Source organism: Symphalangus syndactylus, chromosome 6 (assembly GCF_028878055.3).
Source record: "Symphalangus syndactylus isolate Jambi chromosome 6, NHGRI_mSymSyn1-v2.1_pri, whole genome shotgun sequence".
NCBI classification, from domain to species: Eukaryota; Metazoa; Chordata; class Mammalia; order Primates; family Hylobatidae; genus Symphalangus; species Symphalangus syndactylus.
In genome coordinates this window covers 93,548,502-93,574,118 of record NC_072428.2, presented here as the reverse complement: position 1 = coordinate 93,574,118, position 25,617 = coordinate 93,548,502, and the positions used below count along the sequence as shown (strand labels likewise).

The window sequence follows — 25,617 nt, the reverse complement described above, 5'->3', positions numbered from 1 at the left end:
TTTATGTGAAAAACCTTTCATTCTTGTCTCTATGGAAAGCGATCAGGGCTTAATAAAATTGCCTGGTACAGAAGGATCACTTGAGACCAGGAGTTCAAGACCAGCCTGGGAAACAACAGCGAGACCCCATCTCTACAAAAAAAATTTAAAAATTAGCCAGGCATGGTGGTACCTACCTGTAGTCCCAGCCACTCAGGAGGCTGAGGCAGGAGGATCACTAGAACCCAGGGGTTTGAGGATGCAGTGAGTTATGATCATGCCACTGCACTCCAGCTTGGGTGTTAGAGCCAGACCCTGTCTCAAAAAAAATTAAAGTAAATAATAAAATTGCCTAGTAAATTCTGATAAAGAAGTTAAATCTAAATTATCTGTGCATTTCCACTCCTGTTTGAGTAAAGCAGAGAATTAGCTTTGCCTAGTGGAATAGTGTTACATGACACTCTCTCTTTCATTAAACTAGGTGCTACTTATAGGAAAGCGTTAACATCTTGATAGAAACTCCTATTCCCTCCAAGAAAATGGTTTTCAGTTGCTGCATTAAGAAAGAAGCAAAGCAACCAACCCACTGTGTGGAACAGGAGTTATAGTTTGGGCTTATTATTGTTTTGTCATCTTCCCACAAATGAAGAATGAATAAATTTTCCTAGCAAATGACCATAAAATTCAACCATTCATCTAGGGCATAACTTTTCTTAGGATTATCATAAATGGGATGGTTTCCGTTAGTAACAGCCTAGGGCTGCTTTACAATTGCTGGCTCAGAGGTACGAGACTATATTAACTGTCAGCAGAGTTGCCAAGTTTAAATGAGATATGTGAGATTTTGTTGCTCATTAAAGGTGTTGCCACGCATGAATTATTAAAGCGATCTTAATAAGTAAAATAGAAAAAACTCCATTAAGGCAACAGTCTTTTAAGTCTTTATGAATTCTATGAATTATTACCCAGCTACTCGGTCACATTTTGCAAATAAGTGACATTCTAAGATTTACTCCAGCTAGTCATTATGCCCTTGAGTCTTTTACTCAAGAAAAGTAATTATTTCTCATCTTTTAATCTATCTTTTAATTGTCTCTTGTACATACCCATAAGAATTTTGACCCTTTCAAATGTTATTTGAAAAATCTGATGACCATCCATTTCCCCCATTCTGTACTGAAAATAAGGAGTTTGTTTATTATATTACCCTCAAGGCTCATGTACCATTGTCTTAAAGGTGACACTGCCTTGTAACAAGGCCCTTTGGGGTCCTTGAAACGTGCATGGAGGGGGCCCAAGCCAGACTCACTTCTCTGCCATATGCCAAAGATCATTAGGACAATATGCCATTCTCAGAGTTACTTGTTTCAAACATGAGTAAACATATCTATACTACATCTACTTTTACATTCAGTTACTTGGTAAATATGGTGTTTCCTTGTTTTAAATTAAAATCACTGTCTCTGTTATCTGGAAATGTGTTGAAATGTCAATGTTTTTGTAGTCCAGCAGACCAGAATTGAGGATTTCAGTTTGTAGCTCTTTGCTATAAACACACATGATGCTGACAACTTAAAGACATGTGCTCAGTAAGGGTTAGGAATGACTGTGACCATGTCACAACTGCAGCCTTGTCTACTCAACACATGACCATAAGGCTAGGATCCCAGTATTGTTGGCACAGTACTAGTGAGTGTCAGCTGAGGTTGGCTGGTCACAAATTGATGTCAAACCATTCACCAAACTAAAATGGTCACTAGTCATCAGTAGCAATTATTCATTCAGTCACTCATTAAACAAATATTTTTAACTGTTTAATTATGTGCTAGGCCTATGAGGGAGCTGAACTGATCCCTGACTCAAGGAGCTTTTAATTTGGTAGGAGAGGAGTATTGGCCAGAAATCACCAATAATCACAGGAGTAAATATAAAATTCAACTGTGATAAGTGATGGAGAACAGGTACATGATGCTCTAAGTTTCTGTATCATAGGGTGATGCAACCTGGTCAAGAAGGCCAAGGAATGCTTTCTTGAAAGAAAGGATAATTGAGGCAAGGTATGAAGGTTGAATACAAGTTAACTAGGTAAAGTGTAAAGGTAGGAGTGTTCCAAGCAAGGATAGCAGCCAATTGTAGGAGGGGGCAGGTGTATTTGAGATGCTGAATATATGGATCAAATAGAGAGAGGAGCAAGGTGAGGTATGAGATGGTGTCAGACCATGAAGAGCATTGTAGGTTGTATTAAAGATTTGGAGGTTCATTATAGGAACACTTAAAAGCCTGTTAAAGTGTTTGGCAATAGGGAGACATGAACAGATTTGCATTCAGAAAAGCGTCTTCTTTTTTTTTTATTTCCAGCTTTTAAGTTCAGGGGTCCATGTGCAAGATGTGCAGGTCTGTTACATAGATAAACATGTGCCGTGGTAGTTTGCTGCACAGGTCATCCAATCACTTAGGTACTAAGCCCAGCATCCATTAGCTATTCTTCCTGATGCTTTCCCTCCTCCCACTCCCCACTTTCCAACAAGCCCCAGTGTGTGTTGTTCCCCCCTTGTGTGTCCATGTGTTCTCATTGTTCAGCTCCCACTTATAAGTGAGAACATGTGGTATTTGGTTTTCTGTTCCTGCATTAGTTTGCTGAGGATAATGGCTTCCAGCTCCATCCACATCCCTGCAAATGACATGATCTCATTACTTTTTATGGCTGCATAGTATTCCATGGTGTATATGTACCACATTTTCTTTATCCAGTCTATCACCGATGGGCTATTAGGTTGATTCCATGTCTTTGTTATTGTGAATACTGCTGCAATGAACATATGTGTGTATCGATAATAGAATGATTTATGTTCCTTTGGGTATATACCCAGTAATGGGATTGCTGGGTCAAATGCTGTTTCTGCCTCTAGGTCTTTGAGGAAACGCCACACTGTCTTCCACAATGGTTGAACTAATTTATACTCCCACCAACAGGGTAAACGCATTCCTTTTTCTCCATAACTTCGCCAGCATCTGTTGGTTTTTTTTTTTTTTTTTTTTTTTTTTTTACTTTTGTAGTAGCCACAGAAAAGCCCATTCTAACCAGAAAACAAATAGGAGAGGATAAGAGTAGATGTAAAGAGGCTCTTGAAGAAATAAGAAATGCCGATGGTACAGGCAGTAGACATGAAGAGAAGTGGAGAAAGTCAAGAGACATGGGAGGCAATGAAACTGGCCAAGCTGGGTCATGAAATTGACGTGGGAGCTTGAGGGAAAGGGCAGGGCTGAAGATGACTCCCTGGTCTTTGAGTTGCAAAACTGAACGGATGCTGGTGCTCCTAACTAGGAAGGGAACACTGAAACTAAACACAAGATACATCACACTCTGCTCCAGACTACATCACACTCTGCTCCAGACATTGCTATGTTAAAACATAAATAATTGGAGTAGACAAATTCATAGTTTCTATTCCTTGCCATACGCATTAGTTAAGTTAGACCTTCCTGAAAGAAGATGATTTATAAATAAATGAACAAAAAGTATTGTAGTAGAGTGGAGGGCTCTGCCTTTTCACCCCTATGAGCTTTTAAGCAAGTTATTTTGTGTTTCTAAACGTCAGTCTCTTCATCTGAAAAATGGAGATCCTTTTCACCATATGAAAATCTCATAAATGTGCATGGAAGTGTTGAGAACATTGTCAAGATTTATTAAAAATGAAAATTATTTCTACTTTTATGAGTTAACCACATAATCACACTTGTTAACCATAACACAGGTTTATTATCAGACTTCAACCTCAGACTAAGAAATTTTCCTAAGTCACAGCTTAATCTTGAATTAGAGTGAGCCCATGATAATGGGTAGGGCACTGTCTTAAATTCTTGTGCTGGAGGAGGTTACAATCTATTTAAGGAAAATTAGACATATACCCAAGAAACAACTGAAAAATAATACCTGCTCATTATAATTTAGTGCTTCATTGAGGAATGGGCTAGAAATGCTGCAGTATCAAGAAATGGGAGATGATATTGAAAGCCAGAATTCTAGTGTTTCATGGAAGAGATGGGGCCTGGCCTTGAAGGATGGCTAGGAATTAGATGGGTAAATGAAAGAACACTCTAAATCAGGGGAACAATGTAGACAGTGCAAGGACACATAAGTGTGGGCCTAGGGGAAGCACATGAGTTGCCAATTCAAGCAGAGGGCTCATATCTGGAAGCTATGACAAGATGCTGGTTCATAGAGCTGGGTTAACTTATAGCAAGCATTGAAGCAAGGCAAAGGGGTTTAGATTTGTAGGCAAAATGAACTGTGGTGGGTTTTGAGCTGAGAATATTCTTCCAAGAAAAAAATCGGGACAACAGACAGATTCACATAAGAGGAGGTGGCAAAGGTGTTGTGACAATAACTTCTAAGTGAAATAACAAGTCTGGGCTACAGCTGAGGGAATGAGGCAGATATGACAGAGCATTTCAAAGAAAGAATTGATTAAAACCCAGCCGTGGTGTTTGGTTTTTGTCCTTGTGATAGTTTACTGAGAATGATGTTTTCCAGTTTCATCCATGTCCCTACAAAAGACACGAACTCATCATTTTTTATGGCTGCATAGTATTCCATGGTGTATATGTGCCACATTTTCTTAATCCAGTCTATCGTTGTTGGACATTTACCCTAAAACCCTAAAGTATAATAAAAAAAAAAAAAAAAAACCCAGCCGCTAATTTCTCCTTCTCCATTACATAGGTCAAGAGATGACTCTAGAGTTTGAAGCCTAGTAAAATAGTGAGAAGATGTGGGGAGCAGGCTAAAGGTGATTCCAGGAGGGACAATATGGCAAATTTAGTCAAATGATGCTGGATTACATGTGATGGCTAGAGGTACAAATGGAAATGTCCATTTGACAGAGACATGAAGATCTGAGCCCAAGAGAAGATAATGAACTTCGGAGGCATGAACATAGAATAATAGGCAATGCTGTAAAACTGCACCTGCCTCCATAAGAGAGTGGTTAAAAAGAGAGGGAGACAGAGGACTCCTAAATTTAATAGCAGAAGGAGCAGAAATGGCCAGCAAGGGGACTGAGAGGATTCAGGCAGAGAGAAGATTCAGAATAACATGGTATCCAGAAGCCAGGTGAGAGGAGATTAACAAGCAGGAAGAGATGGCCTTCAATGACATAAACTATAGAGAGTAGTGAATTTAAAAGTTTCACAAAACTTCACTGGATTTTTCAATTTGAGAGAATGAGTGACCTTCGAACAAACAGTTTCAGTAAGATACTGGAAATAAATACAGTTTGTCTGGCGCCAGAGCCCATGGGCTTAACCACTATATTAGTACTACCTCTTTATTGCTTGCCTAAGAGAGATGGTCTGAGGAGAAATTGGAAGGCAGGAATGTCAGGAGTTATTGAGAGAGACTGAAAAGGAGGAGAGGAAGATGCCAACATCAGTTTCATAGCCCCTACTCTGAATCTGCCTCCTCCTCCTTACTAACCCCAGACCTAAAAATAAGAGGTGGCTCAAATAGCATGGGTTCTTGAATATCACCTTAGACCCAGGGTGAGTCAGTGGAAGGGCAGGTAACTCAAATCCACCGAGAAAGGGAGGAGAGGAGTGGCTGCTGAAAGGCTCAGGTGTGACTTGGCTATTTTAAGTCACAGTTTGAAGATGATCTATTCCCTTCTACTAGCCCTAATGACCTAACTGATACCACCTTCTTTAAAGATTAACTACACTTTGTTTGAGTTCATTGTAGATTCTGGATATTAGCCCTTTGTCAGATGAGTAGGTTGCAAAAATTTTCTCCCATTGTGTAGGTTGCCTGTTCACTCTGATGATAGTTTCTTTTGCTGTGCAGAAGCTCTTTAGTTTAATGAGATCCCATTTGTCGATTTTGGCTTTTGTTGCCATTGCTTTTGGTGTTTTAGACATGAAGTCCTTGCCCACGCCTATGTCGTGAATGGTATTGCCTAGGTTTTCTTGTAGGATTTTAACAAATTTACAAGAAAAAAACAAACAACCCCATCAAAAAGTGGGCAGAGGACATGAACAGACACTTCTCAAAAGAAGACATTTATGCAGCCAAAAAACACATGAAGAAATGCTCATCATCACTGGCCATCAGAGAAATGCAAATCAAAACCACAGTGAGATACCATCTCACACCAGTTAGAATGGCCATCATTAAAAAATCAGGAAACAACAGGTGCTGGAGAGGATGTGGAGAAATAGGAACACTTTTACACTGTTGGTGGGACTGTAAACTAGTTCAACCATTGTGGAAGTCAGTGTGGCGATTCCTCAAGGATCTAGAACTAGAAATACCATTTGACCCAGCCATCCCATTACTGGGTATATACCCAAAGGACTATAAATCATGCTGCTATAAAGACACATGCACACGTATGTTTATTGCGGCACTATTCACAATAGCAAAGAGTTGGAACCAACCCAAATATCCAACAACGATAGACTGGATTAAGAAAATGTGGCACATATACACCATGGAATACTATGCAGCCATAAAAAATGATGAGTTCGTGTCCTTTGTAGGGACATGGATGAAACTGTAAAACATCATTCTCAGTAAACTATCGCAAGGACAAAAAACCAAACACCGCATGTTCTCACTCATAGGTGGGAATTGAACAATGAGAACTCATGGACACAGGAAGGGGAACATCACGCTCCGGGGACTGTTGTGGGGTGGGGGGAGGGGGGAGGGACAGCATTAGGAGATACACCTAATGCTAAATGACGAGTTAATGGGTGCAGGAAATCAACATGGCACATGGATACATATGTAACAAACCTGCACATTGTGCACATGTACCCTAAAACCCTAAAGTATAATAAAAAAAAAAAAAAAAAAAAAAAGATTAACTACACTTTGGAAGCCCAAGTGGTTTTAGCCACAGCTTGGAAGCTACTTAATGTCTGCAGGAAGTTCTAAGGAAAGGTGCTGTGCACAAAAAGGGCAACATTGTGAAAGGAATGGGGGAAAGAGATGGGGAGGGGAGGCTATAACACTTTCAGGTAAACAAATTTAGAGAGGACTTTTTTTTTTTTTTTTGAGATGGAGTCTCGCTCTGTCGTCAGGCTGGAGTGCAGTGGTGCGATCTCGGCTCACTGCAACCTCCACCTCCCAGGTTCAAGCGATTCTCCTGCCTCAGCCTCCCCAGTAGTTGGGACTACAGGCGCACACTATGATGCCCAGCTAATTTTTGTATTTTTAGTAGAGACAGGGTTTCACCATGTTGTCCAGGATGGTCTTGATCTCTGGACCTCGTGATCCACCCACCTCGGCCTCCCAAGGTGCTGGGATTACAGGCATGAGCCACCATGCCCGGCCATATTCTTTACTTTAAAAAAGCTTATTGGCTGGGTGCAGTGGTTCATGTCTGTAATCTCAACACTTTGGGAGGTCGAGGCAGGTGGATCACCCGAGGTCATGAGTTCAAGACCAGCCTGGCTAACATGGTGAAACCCCATCTCTACTAAAAATACAAAAATTAGCCGGGCACGGTGGTGCGTGCCTGTAATCCCAGTTACTTGGGAGGCTGAGGCATAAGTATGGCTTGAACCTGGGAGGCAGAGATTGCAGTGAGCTGAGATCATGCCATTGCACTCCAGCCTGCATGACAGAGCAAAATGAGACCCTGTCTCAAAAAAATAAAGTGTACAATTCAATGTTTTTTAGTCATTACTAAATAAAAAAAAAAACCCACAGGTTGTTGAAACCATCACCACAGTGTAATTTTAGAATATTTTGTCCCCCGCTAAAAGAAATCCTATACTTATTAGCAGTCACTCCCCACCCCTCACCTCAGCCCTAGGTAACCACTAAGCTACGTTCTGTATTTGCCTGTTCTGGACAGTTCATAGAAATGGAATTATACAATGTGTGTTTGTTTTACAATTGGCTTCCTTCACTTAGCATCAAAGTGTAGTGTGATATATTGTGGAATGTATCAGCTCCTCATTCCTCCTTACAGATGATTAATATTCCATTTTATGGATATACCACGTTTTATTTATCTGTTCATCACTTGATAGGTTCTTGGGTTCCTTCCACCTTTTATGCTGCTGTGGACATTCCTGTGCAAGTTTTATGTGGGTGTATGTTTTCACTTTTCTTGGCTATATACCTAGGACTGGAATTGCTGGTAATTATGTTCAACATTTTGAGAAACTGACAACCTTTTATCCACAACAGCTGTACTCTTTTACATTCCCACCAGCAATGTAGAGGATTCTAATTTCCCCATATCCTTACCAGCACTTGTTATTGTTTTTTTGACTGTTGCCATCTTCATGGATGTGAAGTATCTCATTGTGGTTCTCACTGACATTTCCCTAAAGGCTGATGATGTTGGGCTTCTTATCCTGGGCTTATTGGCCATTTATATATCTTCTTTGGAATATTCTCCAACTTTGTCAAAGATAGGCTAATACAAAGAAATAGGCTAGTGGAGGAAATTTTATGCAAAACATAAAGGAAGGGTCTTGGCTTGCAAGGCAAATAGACACAGTTTTGAAATGGGCTGACATCACAGAGTCTGTTGCTCAAACACAGAGGGCCAGGGCTTCAGCTCTGAAGCTGACACAGAAGTCAAGACACATGTAGCTGCAACGCATACAGCCTCCCATAGCTTAACAACTGTTCATATTTACGGGTAATGATAAGGGTAGGATGATTTTGTGGAGGTTGCAGTAGAGTTTTGAAAGATTTACTTAATGAGAATACAAAGTAATCATGAACCAAGAGATCCTTGCCTTGTCTCAGTTTTGTTAGTGAATCAGTGTGAGACTTAGGTAACTGGGCGTCATCGTCATCTTTGGTAGAATGGCATTGTTAGGCTAGATTTTCTAGGCTTGAATATTTTATGTATCTCTTTTGAAGTAAAATATTTCAGGGAAGGATGAAGAGGTTTAAAACATTATGTTCCTTTCAAAGGGCTTTTTCTCATGATGATGATGACAGCGAGGACTTCATATGTAGACAGAGTCATTCTGAAGAAAAGAGCAAAAATGAAGACTCTGTAACGTGTAGTGAAATTTGTTAAAAGGTGTGGAGGTAGTGTGGGGAGAGCTACCTGGGAGACCAGTGAGGGGAACCATACTATTAACAGTAATATTTTAACTACTTAGCAATGGATAGCTATTAAACAAAACTGATGTAACACTTACTACATACTATAGATGGGGAAGAAATGGTATAACTCCGCAAAAGAAGCAAGAGGAGAGAGTTCAAGGATATGGAAAAATGAGAGATCTTCTCTGGGACCATTTTTCCCCCAACTCCAAGAAGTAGCAGCTGATGGTGGCCATCATTATAAAGATAAATTATGACACCTGCCGAGGAACTCCACCAAGACACTCGTAGGTCTTGGTAAACAAGAACTAATTAATTTTCACAACACCCTTGTGAGGCAGAAAGTAGCATCTTCCTAGTTTTACTGACAGAGAAGCATCAGCACATAAACATAAGTGATGTGGCCCCTTCACACAGTGGAGCTGTGACAGGGCTGGGAATAAGAAGTCCTGGCAATTCAACTTCCAAACTCTCATTTTTAACTTGTATTCCAGTTCTTAGTGAAAATGTTTCCTCTTCTTACAAATTAATATTGGATAGTATGTGTATCCTTGTTTGATGGGTACATAATTACTAGGTATAGTTATTCTTAAGAATATAAAATCATCACATCTGAGAAGGGGCCTTAAAAATCATCTCATTTAACTCCTTCAGTTACTCACCGTGGACATAGAACCTACTGGTGCAAGCCCTCACTTATCTTTACTCCTGAGGGGCCAACTCCTGTGTTAGTACATTTTTCATGTAGTTTCTTACTGTTTCCTCTTCTCTGAAATGCCAGAGAGTTGCACAGATTGAAAATGTCAGCATTGGAAGTCCCCATAAATGCTGTCAACTCCAACAATGCATCTGGCTCCTAAATCTTCCATACAGTTTCTCTAAGTGGTTGCCCACATTGTGATTAAACACAGCCAGTGCTCAGAAAGCAACCACCTGCTAAGCAACCCATGCCACCTCTCAGCTGCTGGGAAGCTGTCTGCCCCTTTAACAGCCATCAAATCACCACCCCTCCACAGCTGAAACCAGGTCTTGCCCATCTACCCTACAGGACGCCTCTTGTAGGGTGTTTTGATCTTCCTGGGCATCTTTATTGCTACCAACTTAATAGTCTTTCAGCAAATGTTTATGAAGCTCCATCTGTAGGTGCCACCAACAATAAAATGATAAATAAGGAAAATAATCTAACAGGAAATTACATATGAATAGGCACTTTTAATACAAGGTGACGTGGGCTTTGGTGAAGTGTGTGTAAGATATTAGAGGAACAAAGAAAGTTTTATTACTTACCTACTATCTAAAAGAACCGAGGATACAAACCAATATTCCCCTAAGGGATACAAAGATATTCTCTGCCCTTCAGAAGCTTACAGTCTAAAAAAAAAAAACAATAAATATATAAATGTTGACTCCGAGTAATTATGTGCTATGGAAATATGGTATTCCACTATGTTAATTATAAGTTGTTGCTGCAGATAAACAGACATAGCTATAAATAAATTTAGATAAATTTAGTCATTAAAAATAATTTATCAGCAAAACCACTGAGTTACACAACTTGCGGGGGTAGGTGCATTTCCACATTGCTTACTGTGAGAATGGAAGCCCCTGGATGCCAATTTCCTGGACCTTTATAACACCTACTAAGTTTTAGGTGCTGTCCATGAAGTCTACGATGTTGAGCAAAAAGGAATCAACCCTGCCCTCTTCCTTATAACTTACCGTTCAAGGAAGAGACAGACATGTATCAAATACTATGCAAATAAATGTATAACTATAATTGTGACAAAAAATATAAGAGGAAAACAACAGTTTGCTATGAGAGAGAATAGCATGGAAGAAACATCATTTTAAAAGGGGTCAGGAAGAAAAATTCTCTGTGAGGACCTGACATTTCCTCTGAGACCCGAAGTACACACAAAGGTTAACCAGGCAGAAAGAGAGACAGGAAGGGAGGGAGAGGGAGGGAGAGGCAGGAAGAGAGAGAGAGAGAGAGAGAACATACAGGCAGAAAGGTGGGAACGAGTTTGGTGTGCTCTGGGGCCTGAGGGGAGAAACAGTGCTCCAGAGGCGAGTGACCATGATGAGAGAGGGAAGCAGAGGCCCAGGTTCAGGCGGATCTCAGGCAGAACCTTGTGGGCCAAGGAGCGGACTAGGGGTTTCGGTAAAATGCGGTAGAAAGTGACAGGAGTTTATTAGGCAGAGATCACTCTGCTGGGGGAACATGCCAAAGCTGGGGAGCAAGCAAAATTATGGAGAAACCAGTTTGTACATAGACGCTCAACAGACGTGTAACAGAGTGACCTCTTTATTTCAGAGTGAAGATTTTAGTTCTAGTCTGTTTCTTCTCCATTTTCTAAACTTTATAGAAATATTTTCATTTGGAAAATGCAAACTCCTTCCTGTTGTTTGGTGTTTTGTCCTGCCTTAAACAGATATTCCTGAGTCAAATGATTAACGGTCTCTTAATGACAGAACATATATTGATCAATAAACACAAATGGTTTCCTCTAAAAGTCTTTTCATGTTCAACGCACTTGAGCCTCAGGCATTGCTTGGATTTTACTGCCATCTAGTGCCTCTGAAAACACGTGTTGTTGTATTTCTGAGTAAGACGCTCCCCAGAACTGTGTGAATGAGCAAATATATTTCTGTCTCTGGAATGGGAGAACCTCTGTTTTAGCTTTACTTATATCGCTTTTATATTGATGTAAAATAAGTCTGGTCTCATTTATTATGCTCTTTCTTTTCTCTGTACAGTTTTCTCTGTCCAATTAGGGAGCAAGTGGGAAGCTGAAATCCAGCCCATGTTCTGTTCCCAAGCCAAATGCAGAGGGGTTGCGGCTGCTCAGGGATAGTCATCTTTTCTGATTTTGCACTTACAAGTTAGCAGCAGCTCTGGTGTCACTCCATGGTACTTCCCACACGAAATCCAAGGCTCACAGCTCCCCTGAGGCTTCCAGTTTTAGGATTCGTTTTTGTTTCTGACTGTCTGTTCTTTACAAGACTCAGAAAGATCACTGGGCCAAAATGTATGATCAAACTATCACTGGTTGGTTGGTTTGGTTTGACTATAAACGACGTTTTGTATAGAATATTGTAATAATGGCCGGCCAGGCACAGTGGCTCATGCCTGTAATCCCAGCACTTTGGGAGGCTGAGGTGGGCAGATCACTTTAAGTCAGGAGTTCAAGACCAGCCTGGCCAACATGGTGAAACCCTGTCTCTACTAAAATACAAAAATTAACTGGGTGTTGTAGTGCACGCCTATAATCCCAGCTACTCGGGAGGCTGAGGCATGAGAATTGCTTGAACCCAGGAGGCGGAGGCTGCAGTGAGCTGAGATGGTGCCACTGCATTCCAGTCCGGGTGACAGAGCAAGACTCCATCTCAAAAAAAGAAAAGAAGAATATTGTAATAATGAACGTTCTTTTCAGAAAAGAAGTAGGAATGTACATGCTTTTGTGTTACATTTCTCCATGCACTTGTTCAAACATACTGGAACACATTTTCTTTTCCAAGCATCCTTCATTAAAATTCTCATCTTCTTCAAAGGTCCCAAGCCACTCGTTTCCGTTGGCATCAACCAGCTCCTTTTGACAAGCAGCAGACATGGGCAATAGATAATGTCTATATCGGGGATGGCTGCATAGACATGTGCAGTGGCCATGGGAGATGCATCCAGGGAAACTGCGTGTAAGTCGATTTTTTTCTTCCTTCTGTTGAAAGCTCCTGATTCACATTCCATCTAGGAGATTTTTCTGTAACTGGTTTTTGAATCACTCCCATGCTTCCTTAAGTTACACATTTTTTCTGAAATATGATCTTGAGCTAACTGTGAAGTTGATGGATGCTGTATCTTCATTCTTGCTTAGAGATTAGGAACTGAACAATAGCTATCTTGTCAGGAGATGGATGAATTATAATTAACTATTTTATTTCCTTCTGTGTTTCTGTGATACACTTGAGCCTTGAAAATAACATTAGAAAAGGTTCAGGAGTTCAGTAAGTTCTGACCAAAACTAATACATCATAATACATATTCACTTAGGTCTGAATATATGTAAGGATATGCACTTGTCGTTGTTTAATTTATATTGCTATGTTGTTTGCCTAAGAAAGTATGTAGATGTCTGGTCAATTTACCAGAGGTATTTGATGGACAGGCCTATTATATTACTCTTAGAGAACCTCAGTATATTTGGAATAATTTAAATGAAGGGGTGTGTGTGTGTGTGTGTGTGTGTGTGTGTGTGTGTGTGTAAAGCATAGAGGCCCATGGTATGTGGGCCTCTATGCTTTATTTTTGAGATTATGCTGTTTAATGGGGAAGTATGAATGAAGATGCTTTCCCCATACACCTGGGAAGTCTTTTTTTGGCTAATGATTTTAGCCCATACCCAGGACGACCCTCGAGACCCCTGAGCCTCCCAGTCCTATATTCATATTCCCTTCCACCCTAAACAGGGAAGTCAGTCTTTTGGTAAGAAGTGACAGTTATTGCCCAAAGTAACTTCTGCTGTTAGGACCATGGCCCCTTGGATTCCTAAGTGGCTCAAACCCTCTGTTAAAAGGACTAATTTTGTAAATTATAAGGACCCACCAGTTTACTTTGGCAGCTCCCATTGTTTATCAGCCATTCAGAGCTGTGTGATATAAGAGATGGGCCTTTAGTTGATTCTTTGAAGTTGCTTCTTTCTCTCCACCTATAACCCTGAATCACTACCTTAGGAAATGTTATAGTTAGTTAATTCATAGATTATTTGTAACCTAAAGCACAGTTAAGGAGAGCAGGTGTATTCTGGCAAGCTCTCTGAAAATCAGTAACTTTTCATCATCTTGGACTAGGAAAAGAGTAGTCTTCACTAATTTGAGAACAAGCTTGCAGGGGCTTTGTCTGATGTTGACTTTTCCTCTCTCCTGCTCTGCACCCAGCTGTGATGAACAGTGGGGTGGCCTGTACTGTGATGACCCCGAGACCTCTCTTCCAACCCAACTCAAAGACAACTTCAATCGAGCTCCATCCAGTCAGAACTGGCTGACTGTGAACGGGGGGAAATTGAGTACAGTGTGTGGAGCCGTGGCGTCGGGAATGGCTCTCCATTTCAGTGGGGTGAGTGTTTGGCTGCTGGTTATTCATTTCTGCTCCTCTTAAATTCCTTCCAAATAGTTGACTCTCTTCTGAAGTTTAATGGGCAAATCAAGATGCAGACTTAGTTACCCTAAAGGTACAACCCTGATCTGAACTTGCAGCTTTATACAAATCTTTATACTATAAAGATAACTGTATACTATACTTTATACCAAGTAATTAGAAAATAAATATAGTATAACTTTATGCTATGCTTTATACTAAGGAATCAGAAAATATTAATCATTCCCAGGATTTTTCTACCACAAATCAGTTGAGACTATTTAATTATTCAGGGTAGTGTCAGCACAGGGCATATTTAAGTACATATTAGAATGTGAGTGAATGTTCGTCTTGGAAAAGAGCACTTGTGCAATCTTCCATCTGCATGGAGCCCTTCTAATTGACAACTCCTGAGCTTGCAACAGATTTTGGATTTAAGGAGCCAAAAATCTGGAAAATGAGCTGTGATGGTTCCTGAATTTATTAACAACAATGAATCATTTTTATAGATTATCCAGGAAAGAATAATTATTAGAAATTACTAGACATTTGTATGTGTAGCATATTATCTTGTGAGTGACAGCAGCAAGGTTGGAAACTTTGAGAAATTTTATAGTCACTCTACTTTTCTGCCAAAGGCGACTCTGTTTAAAATACAGTTTCTTTTATACCATGATTAGATAGACAAATTAATGTTTTCAAATAACAAATTTTCTGCCAGCTGTTTATTTCCTTAGCATGCCCTACCTTAGAGTTTACATTTGTGCCAGTGAAGTGTATTATTTATATTCAACATTTTAGCTCAAGTAACAAGAAGACATATAGCATGTAGGCTTTTTATAACAACACTGACAAAGAATGCAGTGTTCAGGATACTTTTCCTCACTTAGAACTAAAAGTGAGTTTTTCACATATGTTCAACTAAAAAAAAACCATATATCAACATTAAGAAATTAATACAGATGCCATTAAATTCTGCTAAAGTGTAAATTTAAAACATTACAATAATTAGAGATTATCTCTATAATTATAAAATTTCCAGATGTAGCTATTTTTAAATTTCATATTAAAATGTCATCTATTTACAGGCACGGTGGCTCACGCCTGTAATCCCAGCAGTTTGGGAGGCTGAGGTGGGAAGATCATCTGAGGTCAGGAGTTCAAGACCAGCCTGGCCAACATGGTGAAACCCCATCTCCATTAAAAATACAAAAATTAGCCGGGTGTGGTAGCACACACCTGTGGTCCCAGCTTCTCAGGAGGCTGAGGCAAGAGAATCACTTGAACCCAGGAGATGGAGGTTGCAGTGAGCTGAGATTGCACTACTGCACTCCAGCCAGTCTCAAAAAATTAAATAATAATAATCATAATAAAATAGTCATCTCAACATGCTATCTTGTTAGTGGTTGATTCATTTTAAAAAATCTAATCAGTGTCTGAAAATAACTGGAGATAGTTTAATAAAAATAAAGGACAGTTATCTTAGTTCCAGCTCTCATCTTGCTTATGAAAAAAAAACAGCCAAGGCAACTTGGAAATGTGTCCTGGGCTGCAGTACTCAACCTTGGCCCAAATAAACTTTCATATTAAAAAAAGGAAAAAGAGAAAATCATCTTGGAATACATTGTTCTCTGTAAATAAGTCTTGAATGCTGAAATTTCAAAGTTTAGCAAACATTTGCTGGGTACCTACTGTGTACTAGGCAAAATACTAAGAGCTAGCATAGTAAGAAAGAGCGTAAGAAAATCAGTTCTACAATACTATGTGGCTTGTATCACAAAATAAATATTAAAAGAATGGAAATACCAGCACTTTGGGAGGCCAAGGCAGGCAGATCATTTGAGCCCAGGAGTTAAGACCAGCCTGGACAACATGACAAAACCCTGTCTCTACAAAAAATTAGCTAGATATGGAGGCATGCACCTGTAGTCCCAGCCACTTGGGAGGCTGAGGTGGGAGGATCACTTGAACCCAGGAGGTCAAGGCTGCAGTGAGCCGTGATGGTGCCACTGCACTCCAGCCTAGGTGACAGAGCAAGACCCTGTCTCAAAAAAAAAAATCCATAGAAAATCTATAATCTGCAATCGAGATTCTTTATCACTGTTGTTGTTTTTTTTTCATTTCTTTTTCTTAGGGTTGTAGTCGATTATTAGTCACTGTGGATCTAAACCTCACTAATGCTGAGTTCATCCAATTTTACTTCATGTATGGGTGCCTGATTACACCAAACAACCGTAACCAAGGTGTTCTCTTGGAATATTCTGTCAATGGAGGCATTACCTGGAACCTGCTCATGGAGATTTTCTATGACCAGTACAGTAAGCCCGGGTTTGTATTCAATTTGCTATCTAATAACGAGTACGTTGAGCAGAGATTGCTACCAGCAATCAAATCACAGGAGACTGAGGGGGACCTCAGACTTATGCCTCAGTAGAGCATGCCTCTGAGACTGAAATGAAGAAGGGTTTCTGAGCTGGATAAATAGCTGGTTTAGGTTTTTATTTTAAGAACAACTAGTTTTCACATCCCAGAATAAGATTAAATATTCTACCACAATGCCAGTGGTGACTGAACCCAGTGCAAAAACCCACAGAAATTAACTAGTATATTATAATTAATTTCAGCAATGCTTTGGGAAAATGGAAACAGAAAAATAAATAAATATTTATTTATATAGTGTTCACTCCATTTTCAGAGAATTTTGGACTGGAAAGCAAAGAAACACAATAAAATGTAAATATCTTTAAGAAGCCTAGAGATTATTTTTAAACTCCTTGTTTAAAAACCTTGAATAAACACAACATATGGGTCATTTTAAAAAAATTACTGAAGGGCCAAAAGCAATGAATATGACCAATTAGAAATGTCAAAGAGTTGTTAAGAAGGAAAATAGCATATTTAGTAAAGTAGGAGGAGGAAGAGGGTAAGAAAAGAGACGACAGAAAGAATGAGAAAGAGAGAGAGAAAGGCAGGGTCCAGGGGGAGGCTGAAGAGAAGAGGAAATAAATATAGCCTAGAAAGGAAACACATGCTGGGCATGGTGGCTCACACCTGTAATCCCAGCACTTTGGGAAGCCAAGGCAGGAGGATCACTTGAAGCTAGGAGTTTAAGACCAGCCTGGGCAGCAAGGCAAGACATTTTACCAAAAAAAAAAAAAAAAATTTAAATTACTGGGTGTGGTAGCATGTGCCTGTAGTCCCAGCTACTCAGGAGACTGAGGCAGGAGGATTGCTTGAGTTCAGGAGTTTGAGGCTGCAGTGAGCTATGATTGTGGCACCACACTCTAGCCTGGGTGACAGAGTAAGACCCCATCTTTAAAAAAAAAAAAAAAAAAAAAAGGAAACATAGATAATCCTTTAATGCATGGCAAGCCAGATATGGGCTAAAATTTGAGTAAAATAAAAAGAATCTTGTAAATGATAATTTAAATTCAATATATCAGTTAAGAATAGGTTCAGCTGTCAATGGCAAGAAACACAAAATAACTTAAGTTTTTCTCTTTCTCCTATGTAAATTACATCCCAAAAAAAAGTACTCCAGGACTGCTATAGTGGCTCCACAAGCACCAGTGACCCAGGTTCCTCCTGTCTTATTGTTCTGCCCCACTCAGCATGTGACTTCCATCCCATGGTCCAAAAGGGCCACTAGTTCCCCAACTTTACAGTCCATAGGAAGGAGGTTGGGGCGATAAGTGTGTGCTTTCTCTTCAAGGACATTTCCTAACAGCTGCACATACTTCCTTTCATATTCCATTAGCTATTGAGTTTAGCCACATAGCCACACCCAGATACAAGGAAGGCTGGACATGCTGTCTTTATTCTGGGCAACCAGTCACTTGGATAAAAAGACTCCTATTGGGAAGGAAGAAAGGGAGAATGGCCATTGAGGAAATACCAGCAGTTTTTGCCACAAGCAAAACTTTTAAATCTTCCACTTGCATTAAAGTTGGACGCCAGTAAAGGAATCCAACTAGAAGCTAAGTGGTACAGAGTAGCCTGTGCTCAACTTTAGTAGGAGATAACAGACAAGCCAAGTAAACTGTTTCCTTGGTCTTGATGGAGGAATTTATAAAGACCTCAAGTATGAGTTCCTGAACACTTAAGCAGCATAACATGCAAGGAAAAGAGAGTTATGTTTCTATAGGGTAAAAGCATAACTGTCTAATCTACTTTAGTTCTCTGAAGGGGAAACAAATTGACTGAGGTAGGAACAGTGGTCATAATTTATTTAGACTTTCAAGTAGCCTTAGGTAAATTTCCATTCCAGAGATTTTTAAAATGTGGTCAAACATTTATGAGAGAAAATAAAAACTAATTTAGAAGTAGGAAAGAAAAAATAGAAATAAAAGATCATTGCTCTGGGTGAAGAAGTGTGATTGTGTATCCCTCCAGAAACTGACAGATTTCAGATAGTATGTAAACATGCCAAACCAATAGAGGTAAATTTTAGGAACATCTCACAAGATAAGCATACCAAAAAAAAAAGGTGCAGGGAAGACAAATGAGCTTCAAAATTGACATGAATGAGGAAATAGACTTTGGAAAAGACTCTGCGTAAAGGGTGATGTCTCCCAGCTGCCAGTACCCGCACAGGTGAGGGTCTAAGATTCATACTTTCTAGTCTATACTGTTCTTCCGTAAGACTAAGATCCATTAAGCTATCATGGCCCACAGGGTGCACAGAATGATGGCATAATAGAAAAAAAGTATTTAAAATTCAAGTTGTATAAATCCAACTAAAAGCATCCTACCTGTGAATGAATCTTGGTTGGCCTCCATCTGGAATACTACCTACTGTTCTGGCCACTCTACCTCAAGGAAGACAGAAAAAAAAAAAAAAGGAAAAATAAAATCAACAAGGAGATACTATATAAACAAAATTAATATAATGAAACCTCTTTAATGTGAAAGACAAGAACTAAAACTGTCACTGAAGCTCTCAGTTTAAAGGGCTTCATGGGATGAACTTGGACTAGTTGTCTTGCCTTGGAGCTCTGCAAACACTAAGAGGCATCCCTTGAGGTTAAAGGGAGGTAGATTAGCATAGATTAAAAAAATAAGATGATACTGGCTGGGCATGGTGGCTCATGCCTGTAATCCCAGCACTTTGGGAGGCCGAGGTGGGTGGATCACCCAAGGTCAGGAGTTCGAAACCAACCTGGCCAACATGGTGAAACCCCGTCTCTACTAAAAATACAAAAATTATCCAGGCGTGTTGGCATGCGTGCCTGTAATCCCAGCTACTCGGGAGGCTGAGGCAGGAGAATTGATGAACCCAGGAAGCAGAGGTTGCAGTGAGCTGAGATTGCACCATTGTACTCCAGCCTGGGCAACAGAGTGAGGTCTCTGTCTCAAAAAAAAAAAAAAAAAAAGATGCTTTGTGAGGAGCATGGTAAATCTAAGGACATTATCTTCCCCAACAGATTTTATGAGTTATGAATATAAATTCAAGAGGTTGATATATTCCTGGGTTTTCATGTATAATTGTGATTAAGGGGCATTTTAGACCTTATTTCTAGCTAATTCAGTTTCCTGTTGGAGCATGGAGCCACATTTTTCCATGTCTGTCCCTGGTGAGTGAGACAGGGATAGATAACATGCTGGGCTTGCTAGCCTATGGTTCTCACATGACATTTTCTATGAATATGTACAATTTTAAATATTTTCAACAAAGCATATAAACAAAGTCAGTGTCTGCACCATAGACAACTGATAATGGACCTGGTATCCTCAGGCTGAGAGCTCAAATGTCCTCCCACAATCCAGTGTCCATACCCCAAGTCACTTGCCAGCACTCATGGAAACAGTGAAAACAAGGTGCCAGGGAAGGAAGCAGAAGAAGCCAAGCACTAGGTGACAGAAAAAAGTCAGCACTGGCTTATGTCTACCAAAGTGCATATACTCTAGGCCTACAGATACCCACCAGGTATGCAGAAAACTGTGCAGTCCCTCTAAAGCCTGCCCACAGACAGAACCAACTGGGAGTTCCGGGATACTTGAATCTGTTCACATTCTGTTTCCCCCAATTTAGTGACTACTGAGACTTCATAAAATTAAGCCAGTTAATCGTGGTTTTTGAAAATTATTTTAGCTTATGTCCTTTCCTCACCTACCATGTGACATACAGTATCTTATGGCTGGTCATAAATCTTTTACTCACAGGACATATTTGACAAGGGTTCTTCCCCACACCCTCCCCCATCATTTTCCTATAGATTTGTGAATATCCTTCTCCCTCCTGATGCTAAAGAGATTGCCACTCGTTTCCGCTGGTGGCAGCCAAGACATGATGGCCTGGATCAGAACGACTGGGCCATTGACAATGTCCTCATCTCAGGCTCTGCTGACCAAAGGACCGTTATGCTGGACACTTTCAGCAGCGCCCCAGTGCCCCAGCACGAGCGCTCCCCTGCAGATGCTGGCCCTGTCGGGAGGATCGCCTTTGACATGTTTATGGAAGACAAGACTTCAGGTAAATTATGCACAGTGCTAAATAAAAAGCCCAGTGGAAATGCAGTGGTTTGGATTTGGGTCTTTTCAAAAGAGCAAAATGTGGAACCTTTTCAGATGTTCCAGTGGTGTAGAAACACTGAAAAGGGTGTCATCCTTTTGTTCCTCTCAGCCTTCCTGGTTGGCATTTTAGCTAAATCTTTTCTTTCATTCAAGCCAGCTAGTGTGTTTTTATATACAGCAATCTATAATTTTATTAACAGGATTTTCTTTTCTTAGAAAATTTTCAGTGTTTCCTGTTTTCTATTTTGGGTAGAAAGCCAAAGATTTCTACCCAAATCTTCTACCCAACAAATGACATTTCCCAGTCATTTGTTTTAGTATCTGAAGACAAATATTTTGTTTTGCTACAGGGCAGACACATTTGTAATGGCATTTCCTGTCTTAGGTCATGTCCCAGGTCTTGCTTGTTACCCTTCATTCCCTATAGGGGTATTCAATGATACTGGTGAAGCAGGAAGGACCTCTTTGTACTCCTCTCTTTTTTTTTTTTAAGACAGTTTCATTCTTGTTGCCTAGGCTGGAGTGCAATGGCACAATCCCGGCTCACTGCAACCTCCGCCTCCCAGGTGCAAGCAATTCTCCTGCCTCAGCCTCCAGAGTAGCTGGGATTACAGGCATGAACCACCATGCCCAGCTAATTTTGTAATTTTAGTAGAGATGGGGTTTCACCATGTTGGCCAGGCTGGTCTTGAACTCCCAACCTCAGGTGATCTGCCCACTTTGGCCTCCCAAAGTGCTGAGATTACAGGCATGAGCCACTGCACCCGGCCTATCCTTCTCTCATTTCTAATGTCTTGTTTTCATTTCATGACACTATTCTGGTCATCTTTATAAAAAGTGGTGACTTGTATTAAGTATGTATCTTTGCCATGCTACATATTTGTTATACTACATGAAACATGGTGTCTTCAGATAAAGTAGTGATATTCATTATATATCCTATACTAACATGTATCTAAACAGTAAAGATCGATATACTATTATGCCAGTATTGATTCAGACAGCGGAACTCTGTCACACCCAGCTCAGCCCCTAGCATCTTGCATGGAAAAGACAGTCTGGTTCATTTTTATAATAATAAGACTGATAAGAATCTTCCAGAAGAACAGCATGTCCTGGAAAAAAAACTGAAACTTGAGGAATTTAAAAAATTTTAATTTTAGTTAATATTTTATTGTAAAAGTATACATGTTCAAAATGTGAAACTGAGAAAATACAGAAAATCAGAAGGATGAAAATAAAAATCATCCAGGGGATAACCATTGTCAATATTTTGGCATATATTCTTAGAGAACTGTAGTGCATTTACATAAACATATTTTTAACAAAATTATAGTCTTAAATTGTATATATTTCATAGCTTCGTTTTGTTTAGAATTAAATCCTTATTTCCTCATGTCCTTAGATACCTTTGAATATAAAATTTTAGTAGCTATATACTCAATAATAATACTGGATATTTAGGTTAATTTCATTAATACATTTATTAGTATATCATGTGGCATAACGTAACAGCAAATATTTACTTTGAAACACCCTTGTTTAAAAAAAAAAACTTGTAAATAGAAAAAGCTGAAAATGTCCCTCACCACTACTAAGTGTTATATTCTAAGGTTATTGAAATTTGCTTACATAGATCTGGTTCAGAACTTTGCTTCACTACTCATTTATTTTTTTTTCCTGTATAATGGTTTACATAAGTGAGTTTACAATCAGAGAATAATTTAAACACTGCTTCCATATGAATAAAAGCAAGCACAGACTAGTTATTCTAGTACCTAAAATGCTTATTTGATTTTATGTTTAATTAGCAATATACAATTGAAGGAACAAATTTTCTGGCTCCTATCTGTCTTGCAAAAATGGAGTTCCTAGAAACTGTAACGTACACATCCAGAAGTAGTTTCTAATACTGCAGGAGAGACAGGTGAGTTAGTTAAGCAATGCAAGCCCTCTTTCATCAGGATTGCAGAGTTCTAGCATAAAATGAAGTATGTACCCCAGAATAAACTGACTCAGAGTATTCTTACTGGAATTCAAATTTCTGTGCACTTTGACTCTTGAGTCGTGTATCTGTGATGTAGGACTAAATGTGGCTCCAAATCCCTCACAGTAAAAAAACAGATAATGGTATTGCAGTCACTATTTGAATTCCAGAGATAAGCTGCTTGTTGTGCAGGCATATATGCTCAGACAAAATCAAAAAGACGCAATATGGGAGAAGGCTAAATTATAGTTATTTGGTCTTTTCTCTGGATCCTCTGAGGCATCAACTGTGCTGCTTCCATAGTGGCTCCAAGCCTCCAGCTGCACCTGTTCAGCTTCCCTGGAAATGCTGGGACTAGCCAGAAAACTTTTAGAAAAGAATTGGACCTATAAAATCAAAGCATATTGTGAATGAGATGCAACATATATTATGGATATGTTTATTTTCTAACTTTTCTAGGACAAAATTAATGTAAAATCACCTCTTCCAGAAGAGAAAAGGAACTGTGAGGTTGCGGAGGAAGGGGTTAACAGAAAAAGAGAGAGAGGATCAACACATAAGATGTACTCTGCATTAATCAACTCATAATCTTACTACTTAGGTTTTCTTTAGACTCCTCCAAATCTATTCCTTCAGTCGTATTTTGCTGAGTACATTTCCTCAAAGTGTTAACTGTTAATCAGGTTTAGAAGAGGAGTCAAGACTTATTAAAAGAAATATCTATCCAGAATACTTGAATATCCATACCTAAATAATCAAATATTAAGAACATTACCAAGGTAAATTTATAACAGTATTATCTTTGAATCCTAATTTCTTAAATAATCTCTTTAATAAGATTTTATTTTACTTTTGGCCAAATTAAACATGGCTTCACATTATAGGACTTAAAATTAGCCTTTATAACAAGTTTGTTATAAACTCATTTCTTAAACTCAAAAATCATTTGTTTATCTAATTAAATAGGGTGGTTGCCAGGATCTGGAGAAAGGGGAAATGAGGAATACTTTTTCAGGAGCTATAAAGTTTCTGTCATGCAAAAGAAATAAGTTCTAGAGATCTGCTGTACGACATAGTGTCTATGGTTGACAGGATGATATTGTGCACTGAAAATATGTTAAGAGGATATGTCTCCTTAGGTGTTCTAAACAGCAACCCCCCCAACAAAAAATAAAAACCACACACACAAAAGAATACAAGGAAATTTTTGGAAGTGATGGATCGATTTGGTGCCCTGCTTGTGGTGATAGTATCGTGGGTTGTGCATATTTCCGAAGTCATCAAATGTATATTTCATTTTTTAAAACAAATTTTTTAGAGACAGGGTCTCACTCTGCTGCCCAGGCTGGAGTGCAGTGGCAAAATCACAAATCACTACAGCCCTGAACTCCTGGACTCCAGCAGCCTCCTGAGTAGCTGAGACTATGGGCAAGCACCACCACTCCAGCTAATTTTTTTTAACAGTCAGGATCTCACTATGTTGCCCAGGCTGGCCTCAAGCGATCCTCCCACTTCAGCCTTTCAATGTGCTGGGATTACAGGCATGAGCCACCATACCCAGCCAAGATGTATATTTTAAATGTGTGTAATTTTTGTATATCAGTTATTATCTTGATAAAGCTATAAAAAATTCATTACAAGATTTTTAGTTACCCAGATAATACTTTAAGAATTTGAGTAGAAGTAGTTAACTCTCTTCCCTATCCTGTATAAAACAAAATAAACAAAAAAAAAGACCATCCCAGTGCAATTGTGTTTCTTCATGATTCTTTCCTAATAAACAAGACACTGTAAATAAAATTTTTAAAATTAAAAAAAATTATCTCTACTTCTTTATATGCTACCTAAAAAGTTAAATATCTGCCAAAAAATAGTTATTTCCTTTCGATTTTCATTTACAATATGTACAATATACTTTTTTTCATGTGTAGACTAATATCTATGGTTGTGTGTGAACTAATATAAGACAAAGGGCATATATCTCAATCCTCCTAGTATTTATGTTCCTGAAACAATGTATTTACATTAGTGTTTTGTCTATAGAGTGTATATAATATGAGCAGTTTCTGCTTAAAGTAATTCTATGTCTTGCTTAAAGTGAAAATTTGCTTCAAGTATTTTTGTCACAAATTTGTCATAAAATTTTGTTTTTTGTTTTAAGTGAATGAGCACTGGCTATTCCATGATGATTGTACAGTAGAAAGATTCTGTGACTCCCCTGACGGTGTGATGCTCTGTGGCAGTCATGATGGACGAGAGGTGTATGCAGTGACCCATGACCTGACTCCCACTGAAGGCTGGATTATGCAATTCAAGGTGAAATGTTATGATCTTTGATTAAATAAACAACCATACATTAACAATATAACAAATCAAAAATATCAGAGAAAAGATGATCTAATATTTCATTGACTTAGTATATACTTTGAAAAGTAAAATTTACTATTAAACTAATATACAACTTTATATATTGCTTAATGATTAAAAGTATTTTATTTCTGAACTATTTCAAGTTCAAACTTTTTTTAATCTTTTTTATTATACTGTAAGTTTTGGGATACATGTGCAGAACATGCAAGTTTGTTACATAGGTATACATGTGGCATGGTGGTTTGCTGCACCCATCAAACCGTCATCTACATTAGGTATTTCTCCTAATGCTATCCCTCCCCCACTCCCCAACAGGCCCCAGTGTGTGATGTTCCCCTCCCTGTGGCGATGTGTTCTCATTGTTCAACTCCCACCTATGAGTGAGAACATGTGGTGTTTGGTTTTCTGTTTTTGTGTTAGTTTGCTGAGAATGATGGTTTCCAGCTTCATCCATGTCCCTGCAAAGGACATGAACTCATCTTTTTTATGGTTGCATAGTATTCCATGGTATATATGTGCCACATTTTCTTTATCCAGTCTAACATTGATGGGCATTTGGGT

The 25,617-nt window shown here is 39.1% G+C and overlaps 1 protein-coding gene across 2 annotated transcripts in view; it reads left to right on the top strand.

Annotated features, from left to right (window-relative positions):
* The window catches only part of RELN (reelin), a 533,709-nt gene that overhangs the window by 468,571 nt on the left and 39,521 nt on the right, over window positions 1-25,617 (top strand). For both annotated transcript variants that reach the window (XM_055283529.2, XM_055283528.2), the window contains exons 47-51: window positions 12,608-12,748; window positions 13,988-14,165; window positions 16,321-16,514; window positions 20,402-20,658; window positions 24,848-25,002. In XM_055283529.2, coding sequence (XP_055139504.1) covers window positions 12,608-12,748; window positions 13,988-14,165; window positions 16,321-16,514; window positions 20,402-20,658; window positions 24,848-25,002 — 925 coding nt within the window. The remainder of the gene's footprint in view (window positions 1-12,607; window positions 12,749-13,987; window positions 14,166-16,320; window positions 16,515-20,401; window positions 20,659-24,847; window positions 25,003-25,617) is intronic.